Source organism: Apostichopus japonicus, chromosome 5 (assembly GCF_037975245.1).
Source record: "Apostichopus japonicus isolate 1M-3 chromosome 5, ASM3797524v1, whole genome shotgun sequence".
NCBI lineage: Eukaryota > Metazoa > Echinodermata > Holothuroidea > Aspidochirotida > Stichopodidae > Apostichopus > Apostichopus japonicus.
Window position 1 is genome coordinate 6,315,227 of NC_092565.1, and position 24,763 is coordinate 6,339,989.

Sequence of the window (24,763 nt, forward strand, 5' to 3'; positions counted from 1 at the left end):
CATCCCGGCCCACCAACCCAAGATTGAACACTCTTCTACCATACCTGAGCTCAGTCAATGCCTTGACTATATATGTCTGAAATGTGTAGCAAATGTTGAAAAGTATAGGTCAACATATGGATTAGGTAATTCTGATTTGCATTTTGTATATATGATTACTCCCAACAACATGAAACAAATTGTACGCATGACAATTAATTAATTAAAATTCAATGAATTACTCATAAATTATTTTGACAGTCAGAACTTCTGGTAATGTTCTTTTGTAAACTTTTAGAAGGTTTTGCTTTAACATCAACTCAGAGCCAATGATTTTGATGGTAGCATTTTGATGGTCTTGAGGTGATCAATTGACAACCATAAAAGTTAAAAACACTGAGTTACATTTTTTCAAAAATATATTTCGTTACGTTTACAACCAAATTAAACTTGAAAGATTCATTAATATGTATCACTTCGTATACAAAACAGTTAGAAGGAAGACTTGCTACTTTTAAAAGATAAAAGAGCAAAACAACAGGAATATATTAAGTCTTGTGACCAGACCATTGAGTAAGCATTGTTTCCAAAACTTAGATAATGCTATTACTTTAATGAGCTTTGCAGCACAGAGATGTTGAAAAATGTAACCCCTTCATCAGGCATGAGAACAGGGTGTGGGTGTAGGGGAGGGGGAGGGGGCTACTGGTCTGGGATCATGGTCAATTAGGGGGTCAGGGTCAGAATGGGACTGGTGACAAAGTTTTCCAAAAGGCCCGACCTGGCTTCCAATGCCCCTGGCTGAAATGTAGTCCAGTTACTATCTTTCCACAGCCTGGTACAGCCCACCCCACCCCCTCCTCCTTCCAAGGATAAAGAATAGATAAAAGATGAGTGAAAAATAAATTTATCAAATGTTTAGCAAAATGGCTGGCTTTAAAATGCATGTTCTGCTAGAATAGGTGAACTGAACAACAAATATGCAATTCAAAATTTGTTGAATGATTTTGCACGCTGTCCAATTTGGCTAAAAGCATTTGGGGGGGGGGGGGTGATATTGCTTTAATGTGCTAGTGAGTCTGGATAAGTGTAAATATGAAACTTTTCCTGATTATTATGGAGAGAAATGTCTAATGTAAAATGTCTTATTTGGCTGGTCTTGAATGACATGCCAAAAAAGTTTAAAAAATGATTCTTTAGTGCGTAAGTAATATGATTATAAATGATAAAAACAAAGACAATACTTAAATGGATAAAATTGAGTTATAAATCATACATTAATAAGCCATTTCTACAACAAAGAAGGAAAAACATAAAAAGTTTCAACAATAACCAGAAATAAACAAATTAGGAAACACTGAAGGGGATGATCGAAATCATGAAATTGTTTCAATCAGTGTACACCCTGTTTGAATCATCGCATTACAATATTCTATTGGCAAAATTTCCACTGTTGTCACATTACACCTCATCCACCATTTATATGTACAGTTTACACTAAGAAACAATGGCGGCCACAGCCAGAGAAACATTATACCAGGTATCGACTCAAATGGACATACGATTCATAAAATTTCATGTTTAGGAGCTGACGGTAAGCCAAAATCTTCTCTGGCCTCACCTACTGAATATTTATCCAGCCTCCAGCCACACCAAAATGGCACATGATGTGTGAAAGCTTGTGGGAAAACCCCTACGGGACACAGAGGTCATGATGTTAATACTTACAGATGTAGACAATACGTAAGTACAATGGCTGGCGAATATGTGCAAAAATGTCTGCAATTATGAATGGAAGCCAGTACAGTACATATGTAAGTAATATTTTTCACAACGTGTAGTAGCTGTAGGATTCCCTTAAGATTGAACCCTGATAGTTTTGATTTTCTTTAAGTCATTTTTACTAGAAATGCTAAATATATATATATATATATGTATGTATGTTTATATATATATATATATATATATATATATATATATATATATAAACATATATATATGTATATATATATATATGTATATATATATATATATATATATATATGTATGTATATATGTATATATATAAATATATATACATAAACATATACGCCTGGGTCAGAGGTCATGTACAATGGAAGATGGTGCACTGAGTTGCAGACTGAACGGCCACCCTATTCATGGTAGAACCTGAGTAACTGTTTTAGTAAGCACACCTCCTTTCAAGTAGCTTCATATATATGTTACACACCACGGCTTGGTTTTCTTTTACATAAAAAACTAAAGTGTGACAAATCAAGACAAAAATCACAGATTAGCCTTCAGCATAAAATATTGCTCCAAAGCCACAAATGATCATTTGTCAAAAAAAAAAAAACATACTAACAATAATTCAAATATGTTTAAACAACAAATACATTTTTTTAGAGATGTTTATGAAGGAATATCATTTAGACATGCCACTGTTGGCAAGCATTTTTTTACAGAGATATCATTAAACAAAAAAATTCTTAATAAATGAAAAGTGAAGAAACAGATTTTCCTTCCAAATCATGGTAGACAATTTCTATGCTTTTGTAACATTGATCATGTTATTTTCAAAACTTAATTTTTTTTATTATATGTAACATAGGATGTGTTTACCCTTGGAAGAGAATGAGGACATTGACTGTATAAAAATGAAACATAGTTATGTATTAAAATCTGCAGGAAGGCTTTTCACTAAAATGGAACAAACCCTGAATTTTGCTAGTCCATTTGTTCAGGACCAGTCAAAATTTTGGTTATTTTAGTCTTTATTCTACCTAACAAAGAGCACATAAGGGGGATGGAGATGGAGGGTGGGAGGAAGGGTTCACAAGGCGACCTACTTTCACCGTGCAATTCAGGATGCCATCAGGATCCTAACAGCACTATTGGTAAACCCAGAAAAAGCTTTTGCTAGCATTTAAATACATCAATCAGTCCAAGAAATAGATATGATTGGAAAATAAAGACAAATATGTTAAAATATAATTTACAACAACAAAAAGAAGATAAATGCAATATGGATTACTATGACTACTGTAAAATTACACATACTAAGATAACCAGTTATTCACCAAATTAAACCAAGAGAATATTTAGACAGGAAAAAAATATTTTACAATGTAAGACAAAACAAAAGGACTCTTTGACCCTAACAAGGATATTACTATGGAATGCTAAATGGTAAGTTACACATTCTGAAAGAAAACCAATGCTAAAACAAAGCTAAAACAAATAAACTTTAACGCCTTACATTTGCAAGACTTATTAAAATTTTATAAATATTACTTGTACTTTTTGGCATTTTCTGTTAGAAGCATTACTATGCAGAAATGGTCAATGAAATTCAATAACTCTGTGAATCTGTCAAAAGTCGGTATGCCACAAATCATATTTATGTTTTTGGACACTTTTATTCTATTTTTTGTAGTGTTCCATTAAGTGCAATGCATTGGAGAACTAGGATTTTTTACACATTACAAAATGGTTATCTTTCCAGAGAACAAAATCGTCACAAGGTGGTTCATTTTGATATGTTTGTGTGTAGAAAGAAGAATGCAAACTTCACACTCGCAGGCATAAATGACAAGATAACTGACAATTTGGAATGAGTGTTTGTGATTTAAAAAATGATTAACTGTTCAAATAAAGCTATTATTTCATCAAAAAATTCAACAAGAAAAAAAAAAGAAAAGAAAAAAGAAAAAAAAAAGGAAGAAAACAGAGAGCACCATTTCTGAGGATTTTTAAGAATTAAGCAAATATTTGATAAAAAAAAGATGTTGAAAGATTACCTGAAGACAACAGATTACCTACTCAGTGTTCACGACACTAATGTAAATTCCACAAGCCATTTTCTTCTCTTAGTGAGAAATAAACAGCTTACATTAATTTTTGGGGGGATTTTTAGTAATCATTTGCCCCACCAAGCCAAGTGACGTTCTAATTTTTGTCAAATGCTGAGGAGAAAGATATTGTCAATGATGAAATTGATATTATGTGTTATTGTAATTCTGCTTCGAAATCATGCGTCACTAAGATAAATTCAGTCAAGATAAGAAACAAAATTGTATCCAAATACGAACAGATTTTTACACTACAATGTTTGACATGCAGGGGAACTCCGGTGAGGCTTATAACTCACACTTTTGTGAGCGTTGTTTCATTCTTGTCAAAAATTACTGGCTTAAGTAACTTTTATCCAACTTCTGGGTGCAAAAATAACAGTAAAGATGAGAGTCCTCTCTCATTTTCAGGTTATACCTAAATTTCAACTTCCGAACACAAGTTCTGGAAGTCACAATCGCCACAAAATCAAAACTTTATAAAACCTGTAAGCATAATATACAAAGGTATTGCTTCCTCATAGTTTAAGATCCTTAACACAAAACGTCCCTAATTAAGTAGAAAGGTTGAAGTAGGATGTACGGATAAGGATAGATGACTGGAAATAGAGGAGGAAATTCAAATTTGGCAATGATGAAGACGACCTTAATAATAGTGCATTGTTTTTTTACTTACAACAGGTACATTGCTATCTTCTTCACTCAAACTCTTTCACAAGCAGTGGATGAGTTGAAATTTTTTCCAAACGAGTTCGATTCCAATATACTGGCCTTTATGGATTTCATTAAGATAGGAGAACCCTCTCAGTGGGTAGACTATAAATGTTGTGTTGTTGCCACTCTCTGTACATGAGGTAAAATTCTTATCAAGCTACAGATTACAAAAAAAAAGGTTTGCATATGGCCCTATTTAAAAAAGGGCCTTTTTTGATTATAGCAAAATTTTACATAAGAAGTTAATATATGATTCTCATCTCTGTCTGTTACTTGTTATAAAATCCACTACGTATAAACTGATGTAACAAGATTTGAACCAAATTTGTTGATATTTTTCCAACTTTTGCATTTTGCAAAAGAGAATTGTGGCACATACGTCTATAGTTTACGAGGTAATAATTCGAAAAGGTCCAAAGTAGCAGGGTTGAGAAGAAAACATGGAAGCAAAAGTTCAAATATTTCAGAAAGCTAACTTACGAGCAGGAAGTTTAATCAGTGACTCCTAAGCATTGAAATTTCTACGAAAAATGCTGCAATTATGCTTGTGAAGAATGAGACAAAAAAAACCAGTTTCAAAGCAGGTCCAATTTAACCGGGAGGAAAATGATGCATACTTCACAGCAGAGCAACACAAGGCTATGAGCTCATCATCTACCCGAGGACAAGTAGGCAGGTCAACTTTCTTAAGGGTTAAAAAACTTTTCTGTTGCAGATTTGTGCATTAGTAAAAGACCGCTGTGGCAGTTTTCTTCAATGACCATGCGCTCTCACAGTTCGCTCCTCCTTTATCTAACGCAAAGTCAGGATCAAAGCCTGAACTACCTCTATAACGAAGAACTCAGGCGCATATTGTAAAAACGCAATATGACAGCTTCAGTCAGACCTCTTCAAAACAGAAGATTAATAGTGGCTGATATTAAATAACATAAAAACAAAACGGGGGACCTCATAAATACTGCTGGGTAATTCCTTCCGAGACTAAGCATCTTCGTCGTGATCGTGTGTAATGGAGATTGGAATGGGAGCCACTTTGATGACCGATGGTCGATGACCTTTCTTCGTGGGCGTAGTAGGTGGGGTGACGTCTCCGTTGGACTCTGGAGGTTGAGCTATCCTCTTGGAGAGGGCGGGCGAGTAGAAGTCATGTTCTTGTTCTTGAAAGACATCGTAGTGATCGACTGTAGCCTCATGAGGCATCTGAAAGATAAAAGAAAAAAAGAGACTCAAACGATGGAATTGAAACACTGAGGGAAACAATACTCAGAAGCATTTGAGACAAAATATCTAACACTACCACCGCTGCAATAAAAACAAAAACAAAGAACCTTTGAAATATGGGAAGATTACTAAAAGCAACCTTTGTCAGTGCAGACTGCATTTCAGTACCAGATTTTTCTTTCAGGAAAGTGTCCACCAAATAGACCATTTGTTAATGTCGATAGTAAATGGTGCATTGCACTGGGTAGCAAACCCAGGTGTGGTGTTCTACCCCACCAAGAAAAGTTCTGGGTAGTACCCCTCTTTTGGGTACTTGACATGTTCAAGTACATTGGTAAAGTAATACATTGCAGCAACAATAACTGCTTGAAGGGCAGTTTCTTCCAGTACATGCATCCATGCTCTTCCTTCCATATTAAATGTCCTTTCACGATGAGACAAGAAACGAAAAGATTTTAAACTTGAAAGAGTTAAGGCAATTAGCCCCATCGATGCAAAACACTCTCCTAGAATAGGTCATTAATTTCTCCTGACTTTCTTTGTGTTTTCATAGAACAATTTGCTGACGTCTTTGGAAGTGGAGTGAAGAAAAGGTCGTTGAAAGTGGCTGTATTTTACAGTTCTGCAGCAGACACAACAATACAAGACCGGGAAGGCCCACTGAAACCTGTCTGTCCCAGAATTGCAAAAATATCCTTGCAAAAATCCAAATTGAGCTTTACACAGTATAAGTGTAAATTGTACAGGAATATTCTAGTTTTAATCGACACATATCAAACTTTCAAACAAAACGCTACTGGTTACTTTTATGCTGCAGTTTAGGAATAATTGTCTTTTACTAACAACATATACAATGCCTCCTTGGCCTTAATCCTAAAAAAACACAGTCACATCATGTAGACAACCCTACTAGTATTGTGCACCTACATCAATACAACATCACTGCAAAATTTTGAACTGCAGAATTGTTAACTTATTTATCTTAACTTGAAATATCATAAAAAGTTTGACACTGCAGCCCTGAGTACCCCAATATCATGATTGTGTCTTCATTGTGTCTTCAATCAATTGCATGATTGTGTCTTCAAGCCGAGATCAAAGAGCTTACATCAGCAACCTTAAGACCAGTGGCATTGTAATGACACATTTCTGCACCGGGAGGAAGGAGGGAGGGGGGCCTGATGATTGATGCGTCGCAACCGAATGCCAAACATTTTGGTTGTGTCGTGGCCAAAAACGAGGTTGGGGACCGCTTGTCTAAATGAATTTCCAACTTACCAACTGATTCGGAGCTCTGAATAGATAACTGAATGGGTAATACAGGAGGTTGACGTACGTCGAAGAGTAGAGATCAGCATAACGCAAGACCTGGCTAGCAAAGAAGGTCTGTCGGGAACCTGGGGAATGATTGAATGATTGAAAACTAAATATATTAAAATTCAACTTTTTAACAATTGCAATGATATACAACAGTTTGACACTTATAGTCACAGAAATCTGTGATGATTGATGAGCTTGGCTAATACACATGGATTAAATATATAAAGTTATCAGTGGTATAACTACGAATAGGGGGAGAGGGTGAGAAGGGTAGGGGAGGGGGTTGAAGGAGAGGGGAAGAGGAGAGAGGTAACTGTAGAAGTGATAAAGCATTCTGTTTATAAATTCTCATGATCCACTCGTTAGTAACTAAACCACAAAAGTCTTCATGCTTTTTTGACAGTTGCCAATAATCCACCAACATCCTTGAAAGACTTGAAAGTTCAAACTAGAGCACCAATGGTGCAGAAGCTCATACCTTTTTGAGCTTAAAAATGTAGGGCCCACAAAACCAATTTTGGGCCCATGAGGGATACCCCCCCCCCCTCCGTTAGCAGAATCCTGGGCACACCACTGGCTATAATTCCTATTTTCCCCTTTAAATCCTATTTTACCCACTCTCTCAAACAATACCACTGACCTACTGTACCCTATTAAACCTTCTCCCCCTCTACCTTAGCAGACATAACTTCACAAGCACTCCCTATATAACTTCACAAGCTGCCTACAAACCTCAGGCTCAAAGACTTCTAAGAATCGGCAAGTGCTGATTGGCTATAGGGCTATCATGCTTACAGTTCAACAGTTAATAACAACTCCCAGTCCTGCTTTAATTCCACTAACAGCCTCTGCAGAGCTTAACCCCAAATGTAAACAAACACTGCAGAGACTGGGAGACAAATTAAAGGAGCTTTGGCAAAAAGTGAAGGCTCAGATTTTTTTTAAACAATGGGGATTAATTGTAATTAATTAACTTTTGACCAAAAATTATTAGGCATCACCTTATTCATACACAATCCAACAATCATCAGTTCAACTTTGAATATGATCCATCAAAATCTTGAGGAGATTGAGATATTTGAAAATATTACAAAGAATGACCCCCGATGACCCCCTAAATGACATTTGACCTCAATTTTCCGAACACCCCTCATAACTCTCATCCCGAGGAACATTGTGACCAAGTTTCATTATAATTGGCCATACACTGTACGAACAGGAGCAATTTGAAAATATAGGGCCGCGGCCCGGGCCACAAAAGACCCCTAGTTGATCTTTGATCTCAGATTCATGAACACCCTGAAGGTAAAACTACCATAGTACTATCGTGACAAACCCTCAACATTGTACCATGGAATCTGTAGGAGAAGAAGCATTTTGCATATTTCCACAAAATGGCCCATTACGGCCCACAGGTGACCTGATGGCCCTATACCCAATGGTCCTTGTGTCCAAGTTTCATGAAATTCCATCAAACACTGTGCGAGTGGGAGCGGTTTTACCAATTGTTGACGGATAGAGTGATAGACGCCGCACTGTAACAATAGCTCACACCAGCATGCTGGTATGAGCTAAAAAGTTACTCAATTGTGTTTTAAATTGTTTACAAGTTCTTTACATTGCTATGCAGTAGATCCTTACAGAGTAACTTTAAGAGTAAATACAAATCTGCTACATGGAGGAGAAAAAAACAAGCCTTCTCCGCTTACCGCTTCTAAAGAGACCACCAAGTTTTCCATGGCACATGTCCATCTCATGAACGATTTGCTATAAAAGAAGAATAAAACATATTTCATATTATAAGCAAATGACAGCTGATATCAAAATCTTTTCAACCTTTCTTCTTCCTTAAGTACTTAATGGTTACAGTTCGTTAGAAATATTTGAAATTTTTACACATTTTTTATCCTTCTCCCAACCAGGTTCACTGAAAGTTATCATTTCAAATTATTTACAAAAGAAATGAAAGGTACTTCCACTACCACAGAAAGATGCAATAAGCTGGCAAGTAGACCTGTCAAAACTTCTGCCCCGATTTTAATATGCAAAAATTATGCAAGACATACTAAGGTAAATCAGTTTTGAAAAGTTTTGTATGCCTCAGTTAGTTCATTATGTCAATGTGTTGTTTTGATATGGTGATCTTCTGTCCCAAGAGTGATGTTAAGCCCACAGCGACGTGCCCGACTGAACAAGGCCTGCCCTAAACTTTGACCCTCATAACACAAAAAGTTATCATCAGTTATGACAGTGTAAATGTGCATAAGACTAACATTGATCAAGATTTGGACAATTCTTAGTTGTGTCGGCTGAAGTTGGGGCAGCTCAACGTGTCGTGTCAGCAGTAGTTTGTCGCTAAACCTGTGCAATTTTGACGTTTTTTTGTCACCAATCACAGCTACTTGTTCCTGCTATCTGAACTGAGCATTGATCGGCGATAGTTAACAGTCTTTGTGCATGCAGTTGTTCAGTCTGCATTTAGTAAGAATATCGGTCTTTGAATGGAATCATTTTTTCCGTCCTACCTTAATTTCCGATCTAATCTTGCTAGTATCAGGTGCTACGCTGGCACTGCTGTCCATGTTCCTGTAAGAATGAAAGAAGAAGGCAAATTCGGCTTTAGAAGGTTTGGAAGTTGAAATTTGCAATGACTGCATGCGCAAAAAATCTTGGTGATGTAATTGCTCAGGACTACAAGTTTCTTGGAATGATGCAAGAAACCCTTACAAAAACTAAAGTGTTTCTGATTTGTGTGTCTCAAACATCAATGTAGAAAAAGAATTTCACGTTCCATATTATCTTTAGCATTTCCAAGGTTTTTCAACCACTCAAAATAGCCTGGTTTTCGTGAATACAGAAACTACTTCATTCTTCTTTGGATCTGAAAAAAAATTCCAAATTTTTTGCAGCACAATTTTCATACAATGCAATACCCCCAAAAATGTTGTTCCATTTAATAAAAATTGATTACCATTAAGCAGGCCTAGAGAATGATATGGTGGTGTGTAAGAATAACAGTTGCATACACCAGCATTTGTGCAAGACATTAACTTATATTTGAATAGCGATTTTGTTAATTGATAGAAAGAAATATTATTCCAAGACTTCACGATTTCCATCTAGTTTAGCTTGTATGAAGAGGGTGAAAGGACAAACCTGTATTGATTGGCAAGTTCTGCATCTAAATCCTCCAGTCTTTCAAATAAAGCTGAAAAGAGAATGGAAGATTGCTAAAATAATGCAAACCAATCAAGATTTTGACGAGGCTTCAAGTTCCAAAAGATTATAAAGTAAATGAACAAAGCCCAGAATCGCTGATTCAAATTCTGTTCAAGCCAGAAATTAGTTTGCATTTTCGAGGTTCCCACAGAAAGTTCAAAAGAAAGGAAAGAAAAAGTAATTGCAAAATCTGAATTGCACATTAGTTTCTGTTTCCTTTCTCTGTGCTACATGTCTTAAGGAATGAAGAAAACAAAACAAATTATTTTCCTTTTTTAACACAGAACAAAGATCACACGATTCCCGACTTCCAAACCATTCTTGCCTCTCACCTCTCTTTTCGGTCCAGACAGCGAGATCGGAAGCGACTTCTGGCACCACGAGAAAGGTTTTCCATCCTCTTTCTTTCTTGGATTTCAGGATATCTCCAAATATGTGATCCCCGACATAGAGGATATCATTACCACTGGAACTGATCATGTTACTGAAGACTTCGCAAGAGCCGCCAGAATAAACCTGTCCAGGTTTGAACGGTCCGTCGTGCCTGCCTATCTTGAGTGATCCCGTCTCCTGGAGATGGCAAAAAACAAATACAGACATAGATACATGAAATCAACATGTTCTGGTTAGGCTATGAGAGTAAAGAACACAGCACATCAGGTAAAGAATTCTTAGAGGTAATTTTATTTGACCAATATGGACAGCATTTTTTATAAATTGAAAATATCACTGTCATGAATTATTTAAGGTCAAGTGGTCCAAGTATTCTGCAATATTTTGAAAATGATAAAAATCTTGATGTTTTCTTCTAGGTACATGCCACATTAATCACGAAAATGACATGGAGGCCAAACGGCCACCAATGTGTGTGACCAGACAACAATACTGAAACTTTCCACGGTTCCTGATACAAGCTCTACCTCATACTCCACCTTAAACAATCGACAATAGAGTCCAAAGGTTTAACATGTACAATCAAAATTCATTTGAAACAACTTTAGAAAAGTACTTTCTTGGAGAATGTGAAAAAACAAACAAAATTTTGCCAACAACTTTCAGGAGTGATAAAAAAGTTAGACAGCAAGGTGAGAGTAGAAATGAGTTGATGTTGGCAGTAGAATAATACTTCTTGAAGTTTCAATATGAGAGACCATTATTTGACCTTCCAGCATATTTGGGTGACCATTGACCTATCCTTCCCTGCCAATCATCCCATTGTGGAAAATATCCACGGAAACTCACCAGGTCAACTTGTCTTAAGATAGTCCCTTCGCCAAAGAACAACGGCTTCTTGGCATCGACAATGCATACATCAAAGTATTCGTACCACTTCTTCACTGGCTGTAAGTAAGACAGTGTAAATTACATTAACAAGAGGTACTCTTCATGAGATGTGAATAATGTCAGTGAAATAAGTCATTAGGATCAACTCTACATTTGAAAGAGTTAATATGCTGCTTCAAGGCAGTCAAAGAGAAGCTCTTACATCTAAATACTTTTCTTAGAGTTCTTTAGCTACTGAAGTCTAATTACAGTCAAATCTAGTAATATCTAATTAGATCATTGGTGTGGTGTGTCATCATCTCAAAAGTTAATAATTGAGGACAAGGGTAATTCATAAGCTAGTAGAAAATTATTTGAAGGCCTATCAAACCAATTGTTGTTGTATGTTACAGTAACCTTAAGTGATTAGTAACTACATATTTACAGTAACTGTTAATAACAATATTAAACCACAAGTGGCAAGTTACAGTAAACAACAGTAATCACAAGTGGCAGTTACTGTAAGTGACAGTAACTACAAGTAACAGTATCTGCCAGTGCCGGTAACTGTAACCGTCAGTGACAGTAGCCGCAGGTGACAGTAACTGTAATGGTAACCATAGGTGGTCACTATAAGCCAGTGAAAGTAACAGTAAGTCATTCACTGTAAAAGCAACTGCATGTAACAGTAATTACGTAATGGTCACTAAGTACACCGCAAGAACAGTAAATTCAATACATACATGTATACATATTAGACACTTATATAGCGCTGCTACATCGAGATCTTAGCGCTTTACAAAAAGAAAGATAAATCTTAGAATATAGATAAGCTTTCAAAGCTTTCTTGAAAATGGACAAAGAACGAGAACTCCTAATGCTAACACGTAGGCTATTCCACATGCGTGGGGCAACAAAAGAGAAAGATTTGCCCTCCGCTGACTTGAGGGTCCTGATAGTAAAGGGTTCAGTGAGGAGTGTGGTGTCAGAAATAGAGCGTAAGTTTGATCTACCAGAGCAGTAACGAGAGAGACAAGCACATTAGTAAGCGGGGGAGGTACTATTTATACACTTATAAACTAGAACCACAACTTTGAAAATAATTCTCACTTCGACAGAGAGCCAATGTAGTTTATGTAAATAAGGGGTCGCATGATCATACTTTAAAGCAAATTCAACAGAGGCAGAGGGACCACAGATATATTGAAGAGGGGCCTAGGAGACATGTACCGGTATATTCTAAACTTACGATTGAAATAGCTGTGCGTATGAAAACTATTCATAAAAGTAAGAAATGCTGACGTAAAAACCATGCTGCAACATATTCTACTTAATGCGGTGTCTTGAACAAAAATATGCTTGTCTCTTAAAGTGTTTAGTGCCACAGAAGATTTCAGAAGCAGGGGCCCCATGCACCTAAGGTCCCAACTCTGGATCCCACCTTCACTGAAAAACAAGATGTGATACTGACTCCAGATGTCCGACAATGTCGTTCCTTGTGCAATCTACTTGCGAGGTAATAAGCATTACATAGTTGAAGATACAACCCCTATTGCATTGTCAAAGGAAGATATGGACTATTCTTCTTATTTTTAATTCCGCACCCGCAGTAGCTGGTTCTACTTTCATATATAATGCAAGAATAACTATATGTCTGACTTACCACACCGTTCTCACTAGGCACATCGAAAAGGTATTTCATTATTCCCTGCAATGATGTAAAAATATGAAAAGTGAGCATTTCATAAACTTGATCAGGAACTCATTCACACTGTTTTCCTTCGAGATAAAGAAACCATAAATCAACGAAGCAATTGCTTTTTTTTTTTTTAAGACGAGGTACAAGACCTATTTCACTTTGATTGTGTTTGTCCTGCGTTGTTATATGTGATTTTAATCATTCTTAAATATCTCCCCCTGTTATGAGGAATTATAATCCCTCCTCTCCTGTGAGACTTCTTTGGTCATTTGGTCTCTTATGTTACTTGACTTTTCAACATTATTATTAGGAGCTGTGTCGAAGGTAGGATAATGATGATGTTGCGTTCCCATAGGATGAAACATTTTGTGCTGTGCGGTTTCACACAATAGGCATAACATGTCTTTTCATACGATAGGCACTGCTCGTTTGCTGAAATAATCACTGTTCTTTTGATATTGATTCAGCCTCGTTGCAGGGGACTTGCAGCTACTGCAGCTTTTTGTTTTGACACAGTGCCTTACTATGCAAGCATCTCATTTCATATTACCTTTGTGTAACTGTATCCACTGTTTGTGACCAAAAAGGCTCTCTTTCCATGATCTTGCATTCTGAAGAAAAAACAAATATTCTCTGTTTCAGCAACATGAAAGACTCGAATGACGACAGCGGATGCAATTCCAGGTATTGTGTATATCAAAGGTACCATAAGATATAGTAAGGCTTGGGTACCTGATATTATTGAAAAATAATTTCTGTCTTGGAATCTTTAATTCTTTTTTTCATTTGATTAATTTATTAATGGCTATTGGAAAGGGCTAATTTTAAACATGAAACAAAGTTATCTAAGAACTTTCTCGTCCACTCTGAAAATAATCAACTAACAGCCCTAACAAGCTGTAAGTTAAGTAGTGATATAGAGATCATTTTAATAAGAAACTAATTGAAGATAGCTTGAAGAGGAACCACAGGAGGTATTTGCTTTAGAAGGTATACATCTGTATTGTTGCAACCAAAGTTTCCGAGGTAGAAGCTCGTTTAATCTCCAAGTCATTGGTTGCCTTTTACTGGACTTCTACTTCTTCAACTTGTATCATATTTGAGTCACTCTCCCAATTACTCTTCTCAAACTACAGGCAGAGACCCAACATGGTTCTCCAAGCTTTTACAGTGGGTTATAAGCTGGCTAGAAGAATTACAAAATAATTTGGTTGTTAAGGGTATGTTTCCATGCAATCAGACATTCAACATGATCCATATTAAAGTACAGATTTGATTCTCACAATTTTGGTCAATGTGTGTTGTAGTTGTTAAATAACTTTCAGTCAATTTTGCAGTCAATTTGCAATGTAAATTGTCAATAACCAGGAAGTACATGCTAGATGATTTTAGGTCTCAGAAATTTACAGGTCACGGACAGCCTAGAGATATCACGACATGGGTTGCCAAGGGGGAAAGTTTAGGAAAGCCCTGCTCTATGTCACACTTAAAGGATTAGTTCAGGTGTCATACATGTTTATCTTATATGAAAGAAGACAATAAAAGAAACACAATGGTGAAGAAACTGTTCAAATATCTTATTCCGTTATGGAGATATTCAAGTTTAAAGTTCTATCTGATTGTGTAGAAACTGCTGAAATCAGACGAACTGTGATGTCACATCCTCACACTTCTGAAAAGTCTTTGTTATTTTATTAAAATGTTTTGGGAGATTTTATGACTTACAACAAAAAGATATGTCATGTGGATCTCATATTTGTCAAGGGAAGTATCAGAGATTTAACATCTGAAGAATTTTTGATTATATTTTTGTAGATTTGTGAAAAAAATGTAATTAATTTTTATTGAAATATATTCACACATGTTAAGAAAGTGAGGATGTGACATCACACCCTCACAGTTAGTGTTTCTACACCAGTCATTTTCAAAGAAATTTTTATATCTTCAAAGTGTGATATCTCCTAAACAGAGCATGCTATCATGGTAGTTTCTTCACTGTTCTGTTTGCCTTTTTGAGCTCTTTCATACAAGATAGACATGTCAGGTACCTGAACCAATCCTTTAAGGAGACAGAATGACTTACCTCTGAAGCAGCATTGGAATTCGAGGGTCCTTGATGACATATTCTTCTACGTTTTCAAGGGTCTTAGTTTTTAGCACACCCTATTAATGTAAAAAAAAACAAAAGGAAAAAATTGTGTCAATTAATTCAGAACCACCATCACAACTTCCACCTCATCAATTTTGCAGTGCCTATTACTATATTTAAAGTAGGTATTGATTCCTAGGCTTTGAGGTGCATTTAGGAACTTCCTGTTCCATCTAAACCTAACACGGACACACGAATGAAACCATTAGGCTATTTCCCACCAGAAAATTTGTGACTTATTTTTAAAACTCTAAAGTGACTGTTTTTTCGAGCCAGTTAGTATTCCGTTTTCATTGCCTTTTTCAGCTAATGTCATGTTTACTCACAAGAACAAAGTGAAGATGAGAAAAGTGAAAATGAAAAATTAATTTTTACCCTTTCATGCAGCCAATCGACAGCGTCCCTGATATCTTGAAATATTCCTTCCCAGGACATGAACAGGTCTCCCTGACGGACACCCTTGTCTTCTTCATGGTAAATACTCTTAGTCGCAAAGTAATTTACGATACACGCCAAAAGATAAGTCTCTGTGATGAAAAGAAGGGCAAGATTTGAATAAAAATTATTGATGGGTAAATGGTGTATGGTTAAGAAATGACAAACAAACAAACACACAAATAAATAAATAAGTAAACAAACAGAAACAAATTTGTTACTTTATGATCACCACATGATTTATTGCTGATGAATTTTGCACAAGAATTAAAAATAGAAATAGATATTGAGGACAGATGTTGAGATAATCAGCAATTAGTTTCTAGTTATTCATATCCATATTTCATCCAACTCTACTGCTTGCCCAGATCAGAAAACTGTGTGAAAATTTTGCATAAATGAAACTGTCATTATATACATCCTGTGAATTTATATCGATATATTTTCCATCCTGACTGGTTGATCAGACAGACTTTCCGACACCAACACCAATGTAGGTAACACTGTGGAGTGTTATCTCAGTGGTTAATGCCGGTGCCTTTCAACCATAAGGTCCCCGGTTCGAGTAACTCCCAGATTAATGTATGTCGTCCAGTTACAGAGTTGTTGACAATTAACAATTCATAATCATGGACGTTAAATATGAATGTAAGAGCCTGACTTCGGTCAGCTTGCGGCTATGATAAGCCAATGAGGCTTCTTTGCGAGTTCCTGCTTGCAGGAGGATCTAATATACATACATACATACATACATACATACATACATACATACATACATACATACATACATACATACATACATACATACATACATACATACATACATACATACATACATACATACATACATACATACATACATACATACATACATACAACACTCTATAAAAACAACTGATCATGCAAACCAACTCACCTGGCAGATTAAACAGAGTGTTAAGCACGTAGAGCCTATTTGCTTCTTTGGCAAATGAGATGAACTTGTTGGGGTAGAGTTCGGAAATTTCAGCCGAGGTCAAAAATTTAAAGCCGTGGACACAGACCAGAATGTTTCCAAATGTATCAATCTAAATGGGGAAAAAAAGCGAGATTTTAAGGTATTATTCGGGGAAGAACTTTTTGAAAAAATATTTGTAATCTTTTAATATATAATAAAACCAAAACAAAACTTTTGAGCATTTAGGGTAAAACTGCAATCTATCTTCAAAACAACTATTCTTTCACAAAGCATTTAATTAAGGGTTGACGGTTAAACAACATCTCCAAATATCATATTCTAATGAATATGAAGGAATTCTTTTTCTAATTTCAATTTTTTGGGGATGTTTCATAGGGTTTTGGAGGCAGAGGGCTGTGAAAGGATTATTGGGGAAGGTGGGGGAGAGAGACAGGCTGAAAATAGACAGGACATTTGTCAAAATCAAATTTACTTATTTTGACATATGTTAGAAATAGCTTAGCCATACTTACAGTAACTCATATCAAACATAAATTTAACATCCTTCAGGTCTATTTAAAATGATATATTACAGATCTTGGAAATCATATTTTGATGCTTTTTGTCAGAGAAAACTACAATATTTAGGTTTCAAGTCCAGGGTTTCCCCTCTTTACCATGTCATTATTTGGGTGTCAACTAAATCTAAACTAAAATAAAGGGTGGCAGATGGCAGTTACCTTAAGCAAGTTGCCAAAGAGTTTATCAAACATCAGCCCTCGTACCACAAAGGTCGGGTCGTATTGGAATTTGGAGAGCTCCTGCGAACAGATGAAGGGAAATGAGAAAAAAAAAATGGTCAGGCATGCATGCATCAATTTGATTTCAGAAATTGTAAAATATATATACAGACTTTAACTGTGCAATTTTACACTATGTATGTTCCTTTGAAATACAAATAATTCCAAACAGTATAAACCAACCTTCCATTTCAGATTTCAGAACAGATCGAGTGACTGGAAATGATAAAATATTAAACATTTTCAAGTCAGCAATCATTGGGAAGATCAGTGTTGTCGACACACGTAAAATTGAAAATTTTGTCAATTTGGTATCGGGTTCTGGAAAGAATTGCAATGACCTTATAATCACAATATAAATATCACTAAAAAGCATATGTATCAACTCCACATTATTTTTTTAACGAGACATTTCGGCGGTTGTTTGTAATATATGTTGGTACCACGTGAGCAGAACCCACCCTGTGCGAAAATTACTCTTCTCACACTGTTTTTTACTCATGGACCATGAATCAGTTAATTAATTAATTAATGTACCGTTCTATTACATTCTGTTCTCGTTTTATTATTTAGCTCTGATAACTTGTTACATTAGTTGCAACCCTTAGAAAGCCCAAACATCAATTTATTTCAAGGAGAGAGGGAACTGAGGAGTGAAATAATGATCATTGATTCCAAGTACCATTACTTTTCTTTTTCTTTTATTAATTGTGAGTTGCTACTGCAAGCTAACAAGCTGCATTGATATAGGATTAAAGACTTACAACGAAACAAGCAACTTTCATCATTGACAACGAGCTAACAATGTATGTACCATATGTCTTTGTAGTTTGTGGTAAAATAAATTTGCCTGGTAGTTCGCATAAATTAGCAAACACTGAATATCAATCAATACCATACAACTCAATCAGCTTTTTCAATCTCATCTGTAGGCACAGCAGACAAATAAATAAGTATTTGAAAAAAACTTACGGAAAACTACTGTTAGTAATGAAAGGAAGGGAGGAAGGGGAGAGTTTCAAGGCTAGAATGATAACCAATTTACAGTGATTCCCTCCCCATACATAAAAAATTTTCCATCCGTAGTGCACATTTCGTGGTATAATTGCTTTTTGAAATGGCACCCATATTTGAAACAGAGGTACTAGGTAGAGACAGTTAATATTTCCTAATAGCAGCATGACACAGCCAGCTTCCACCATACTGGCAGGTAGAAGACATTCTAGCCAAATTTGAATTTCCATCCATTGCCTAGGTTACAGTTGCATTGTAGACAATGCACTTGATCTACTAGAAATCCTAAGGTCCAAGTAAGATTAAATTCTAATAATTCTTGCCAGGTGTTTCTCATGCAGACTGGTATGGATGCAGAGAATCATTTAGCCAGTATCGTATCGCAAAATGATCAGACTGTCATACAAGTGGCAAAAAGATGTATAGCAGTTTGTTGTGTACACGGCAACCATAGAATTTTACACGACGCAAAATTCAGAGCCTACAAAAGTGCTACACTGAAAAATTGAATTCAAAATTACTCCCTGAGATGTACTAATTCTCTGAGTGCTTAAGTCCTAGATATTCTTTGAGCTTTTCAAGAGACAGACAAGTGCTCTGAAAGTGAACCAGTGGGAGGGGGGGGGGGATTAGGAGGGAGGAGGGAAAGTTCTACCCTCTATGGCAGGTCAGAAAGAAGGAAAAAATGAAAAGTGTGTGATCTTAATAGAAATGACATACCTGTGGGTAACCAATCGATACCACCTTGTCGACTAATAATCGAAATGTAAGTTTTTCGTAATTCGGAGACTTGTAGACTACGGAAGGAGACAAAGGGTGACATGGTTGAAATAAATTGAGAGTAAAACTTTTAAATAATTAATATACAGGATTGATAGGCAATTTACTGAGGTACCTACTGTACGGTAAGTGCCAAGACTTGGATTCTAGATTGGATTGCTGGAATAGGAAAAGCATTTTATTTCTTCTTTTTTCACCATCATTGAGGAGAAAATATTTTTAGGACTTTTTGAGAATGGAGAGCCAATATAATTTTTAATTACCATCCCTTTCCATCTACAGTAACATTCTCTTACTTACTGATTGAACAGATCTGTCTTGATTTTAGGAATAAAACCTTGCGGCGAGAATATTTGAATGACATTTGATAACGTCAACAGATAATGTAGCCTAAAGCAAACGATCTTTAAACAGAGTGGCCATAAAATTGATCAATGACTAGAATTTTATGGTGAGTCTCATACTTCATGATCAACTTTGACCTCAATCATCAAGTCATACATGTACAGTACAATCAGCAGTGCAATTGAAGACGCAGGTAAATTTATACATCTTCGGCGTTATTAAAATTAAGAAATATCAGCCAAACGTCTCGGCAAGTTTCATTAGCATAAGGCACAACAGAGGGAGCAAAATGGTGCATACGTTTTACCTCATTAGTCTCCTCCCTCTTTGAAAGATTTGACTGTTAGTATTTACGCTGAAGAATGCCCCCAACATACATGTCATAAAGTGGGATCTGCAACTAGTGAGAAATTTCTCTCTTGCTCACAACCTCTATACAACCCCCCCCCCCAACCCACTCTTCACCCAAGAGCACTCAGTATTTCAATATGTTATGTACAATATTATACTCTTGTGCACTTGTATTATACTGAAAATATGTGAGCGTTTATTTATTTCTGTACGCTCTAATTTTTCCTAGGTACATTTGTATATTTTCGTACATTTTGCATTATGAGTGCATCTTTAATTATGAGTGCATTTTTATGTTTTTGTACATTGACACATATTGTATACTGTACAATAGGAACCTTTTTATATTTGTGTATACCATTTTAGGTCTTCTATGTTGATTTACAAGTTTTGTATTCATTTAGAGAGCTTGTTTATCACCCGATTCAATTGTTTCTTTTCCAATATAATTGGCTGAATAAATATGTATCTACAATATTGATCCATCTATATAGTACATGCATGTTACATCATACTTATTCATACTCATATTAAGTACCTTCAAACAGGATTTTGAACCAAATTTTAAGTTTTTCTGCTGCCGGCGATCATAGTAAAAGTAGATTTCAAAATATTTTTATTTTTATTTCTTCTAAAATATACCTGCTAATGTGTAATCCAGATCAAATCCAAAGTATTTGATCTTCTCCATGCTCAAAGATCTGTTGACGAAGACTCTCTGGTTTGCATCTCGGCGATACTTCCTCATGTGATGGGGAGCTCCGTGCATCTCGGAAGCGTCTCCTCCATTGTGAGTGATCACAGTCTCATGTCCATCGGTAGCCATCTCTCACCGTTTCAAATTATAATCCTGACAAAGATCAAATCGACAAAGACGAAACGTTACATTAAAATAAACTAAGAATCCAAGGACTTAGAATGTTCCTGACAAATGCAAAGAACCCTTATTTTTGTTTTTTCCTTTATTAAACTTTTGAGTTGCTACTATAAGCTAATGAACTGTATTGATATAGGATTAAAATCATCATAACAAGCTACTTTCATACTTGACAACGAGCTAACAATGTACGTACAGTATGTCTTTGTAGTCAAATAAATTTGCCTGGTAGTTAGCGATACAGATGTTACTTGCCGATAGGACCAGCATTTTATGTTTCCCTGACAATTGCCATTTAAAGCATTATGTGCCCTGCAGGAAGGCTGAATCAATATCAAAGATTATCTCAGCACACTAGCAGTGCCTTTTGCATGCAAAGTCTGCAATGCCCACTGTGTGCAAATGCACAGCACAAAAGATTTCGTCCCTCGCAGCCTGGCTGCAGGATCTTGCAACTCCCCCTCACTCCCTCAGCATCTCATTTTTCACAAAGTGCCTAAATAAAACCTGGCACTCATGATTGACAGAAGTTTCAGCCAGACAAATAGACAAGGACTGATAACAAAAAAATGACTGGCAACTTTTGGATCCAATGGTTTTATTGTCAATCTGACATAACTTATGTGCAGTTTATATGCTACCTTGTCTAGCAGTTAGTAATTTATCATATATTTGTACAAGGTTTAACAGGAAAATGTGTCTGTTAAGGCATCAATGTCACTTTGACAATTTTCTTATCAATTAATAACTTAAACTTTAAAGCAAACAGGTGGATGTTTACCAAATTGTTGCCTTATCATTCGGAGCAAAGCTCATTCGGTTATAGCACTTGGTTGAATTCTGTTGGATTGTAGATTATGTATGTACAGTACTTATCTACTGTAATGACATACAGTATTGTATTGCTGTGCAATAGGGCAACTGATGTATGTCTGAATTGATAAATTATGGAAAATAATGCAGACCTGATATGAATGAATATATTTTCACTGAGCTGTATTGCTATCAAGTCAGATTCCATTTCAACATCGACTGGTTAGGTCAAGTACAGGTAGAGGCAGAAATAAAGTCATAGACTCTCAGTGCACTTCACATAGTTGTACCAAAGATACAGTACACTTGATAAAGTTTCACTCAAAGAGAACTTGCAACACTTTCTCACAGCTTTGTTCTAGACTTTCCCACTGAAGAAAGTCATGTTGTAGTTCTTGGGGAATCATAACACAACTCACACCAGTACAATTAGTCTGCACACATTATGGAATATTCGATCATAAAAGATTAGATACGAAACCCTATGAAGCAAGTCTCTCCACCCTCCACCCTCCCCCCCCCCCAGCCTTGCTTTCACTAAGTACCAGGTGCAGTCACATGGCAATTAGCCTAGAATCAATCATAAATAATTGTAACTTCACAGCTCTAATTTAAAATAAAAGAAATACAGTAGGTTAGGGATTTGGAAGCCTGATATTGTTGAGTTGGACTATCACATGGAAAGGTAAAGTATAGTACCTGTACCTGAGCCTTGTTTAGCCTGGGCTGGTATCAGTACAGTTATCAAGAGGGAGGGTTACTGTGATGTATACTAGTACTGTATACAGTTCTACTTTACATGTGTTAAACAAATCAAAGAAAAAACAAAAAAAAGGATGTCTCTTATTTCAAGGGCTTCCATACTGTAAGTACTTTGAGTACTGTTTGTACCCTAGTAAAGTGTTCTACCACATCCTTTTTTTTCTGTGTTTTTACCAGGTTGCATATTTCTGTGTTATGTTTCTTTCACATGGCATTTGTAAACAAATAAAGGTCTATTTATAGATTCTGACATGCACATTGATATACAACATGTTTTTGCATGGGCATGTTACATAGATGTACAGCATTGATGTTCGCACTGAGTGTGGGGATGAGAATGATCGATGAAACCAGAATTTCTATAACTTACATTTTTTATGTGCGTTAGTATGCCACATATGCTGTAGCCCAAGCATGGAGAGGAAGCATATCAAACAAAGAAGTAACATTTGCACCTCAAAAGAAACGAGAGGGAAATGTCCCTCTCTTTGAGTGACAGACAAAATGTTATTTAACCTACAAGCCATGTACTGGTCAGACAAGAGCCAAGATATCATTTTATCAAACAGGTTTACTAACTTCAGGATTAAATTGCAATGTTGTAACATGGCTTTAAATTATAGGTCATCAGTATCGCCATTGAACAACCTACACACACACAATAGGGAGGGGGTTGGGGGGGGGGGTAATCCATCATGACAAGCTGGATAATTCTCTTACATCAAGGAACCCACATCTCTGTAGGAGGAATGTAAACAAAATCATGTAGGAAGTAGGTACCTGTATATGGCATGTTGCAGTGTCTGACATGTGTAGAGATTACAGTATACATAAAAGCATTACAAAGAAGGCACAATGTTAAATCCAAGCAGGAAAAGTAGTTACAATAATAACAGGGAATAGCTTAAATCCAGTATGGCATCGCTAAATGCTATGCAAAATGGTGGAACTGCTATACAAGTGCAAAGATAAGCAGTTTTTTTTTGACAGACACAAAATTCAGAGACTTAAAAAGTGCCACACAAAAGTTAATTGTAAACTTATTCCTGAACTGATGAGTAATATCAATCATCAAAAAAGGAAAACATCATACAAGCCAAAGGAAATTCCGGTGACAATTTAGAGATATTCTACATGGCCAAAAATACATATTTAGCATTGGGAAGACAACCGGATCAAAAGTAAGCAAACTTGTGAAATGTAGTGATCATGTTTTAACTGTGAAGTAACATCAATGAAACGATGGATAAATATTGTTCACTAATCATTCTTCGAGTATACGCACTCCAAGATTACGTGATTAACATATAATAAAAAAAGCCTATGATGCATTTTCATAACTTGTCTTCTACAAAATGAATCTGAATAGTCCTGAGGCTGTCTGGTTAAATTGGTCAACAAGCTTCATGTATAGAACCGGCCTAGTCTTGGGATTAAGTAAAGTGGTCAACCTGAAAGAAAAACAGACCCAACTGCAATCTTTGTGTTCAAACTTCGGTCGGTAGGGCCCCTTACTATAAACTATACCTCAAATGTGACTGCAGATAGGATGTAATGCCTATGTGTGTATCTTACCTGTCTCAGACCAAGCCTAATCGGTTAGGCTGTAACTTGTAAGAACCAAGATCGACGTACGTTCACTAAATGTGTTAGTGTTATTGCTATATTCAGTTACAATGGTATTACCATTAACGTTATCCTTCCAATTATATGTTGTACTATACGGGTTTCTCCACTAACTGATGTTTTGTCTCACAAGTCACCACTTCAAACGCCGTTGTATAACACCGATATTTCGTCTCGGGAATGAAGGTTACTTAAGACTTGTTTCAATACCTTCATAAGAAAATCAGTTAAATTTAAACACAGCCTTGTTGTCACATCAGGAAGAAATGTTTTTTATGCTCGAGTTACTTTCCAGATCGCTTTTCAGACTGTATTTTGTGGAACGGTACGATACGATCGCTGTTCAGCTGATCGAATATTTGAAAGGTAGGCGGTTGCGCAATATAGGTAAATACAGTGTATACCTAGTACCCAGATTGACAGATGTGTCAATCGACCTCAGAGATAATAGCCTAGGTGGGAAAAATAACATTATAGGAGTTACAAAAGTTTACAAAATAAATTCCCAAGTCTATAAAAATACAATGAATTTTGTATTTCAGTTAAAATATTAGATTTAATGTAGGAACTGCTAGTCTATAACAATTGTACGGTGACAATTTTGGTAC

General features: G+C 36.1%; 1 protein-coding gene across 1 annotated transcript; it reads right to left on the minus strand.

The window, feature by feature from the left end:
- Positions 1 to 1,025: 1,025 nt before the first annotated feature.
- On the minus strand, positions 1,026 to 24,521 carry LOC139967422 (cytosolic purine 5'-nucleotidase-like). Its single transcript, XM_071971186.1, has 16 exons — positions 24,105 to 24,521; positions 20,720 to 20,927; positions 19,322 to 19,398; positions 17,528 to 17,608; positions 16,767 to 16,917; positions 15,791 to 15,942; positions 15,350 to 15,429; positions 13,817 to 13,877; positions 13,231 to 13,275; positions 11,547 to 11,645; positions 10,637 to 10,874; positions 10,242 to 10,293; positions 9,611 to 9,671; positions 8,795 to 8,852; positions 7,044 to 7,162; positions 1,026 to 5,744 (listed from the first exon to the last, which is right to left on the minus strand). The coding sequence occupies exons 2-16, from the start codon at positions 20,901 to 20,903 to the stop codon at positions 5,526 to 5,528; spliced, it is 1,677 nt and encodes a 558-aa protein (XP_071827287.1). The 5' UTR covers positions 20,904 to 20,927; positions 24,105 to 24,521; the 3' UTR covers positions 1,026 to 5,525.
- Between the last annotated feature and the right edge of the window lie 242 nt (positions 24,522 to 24,763).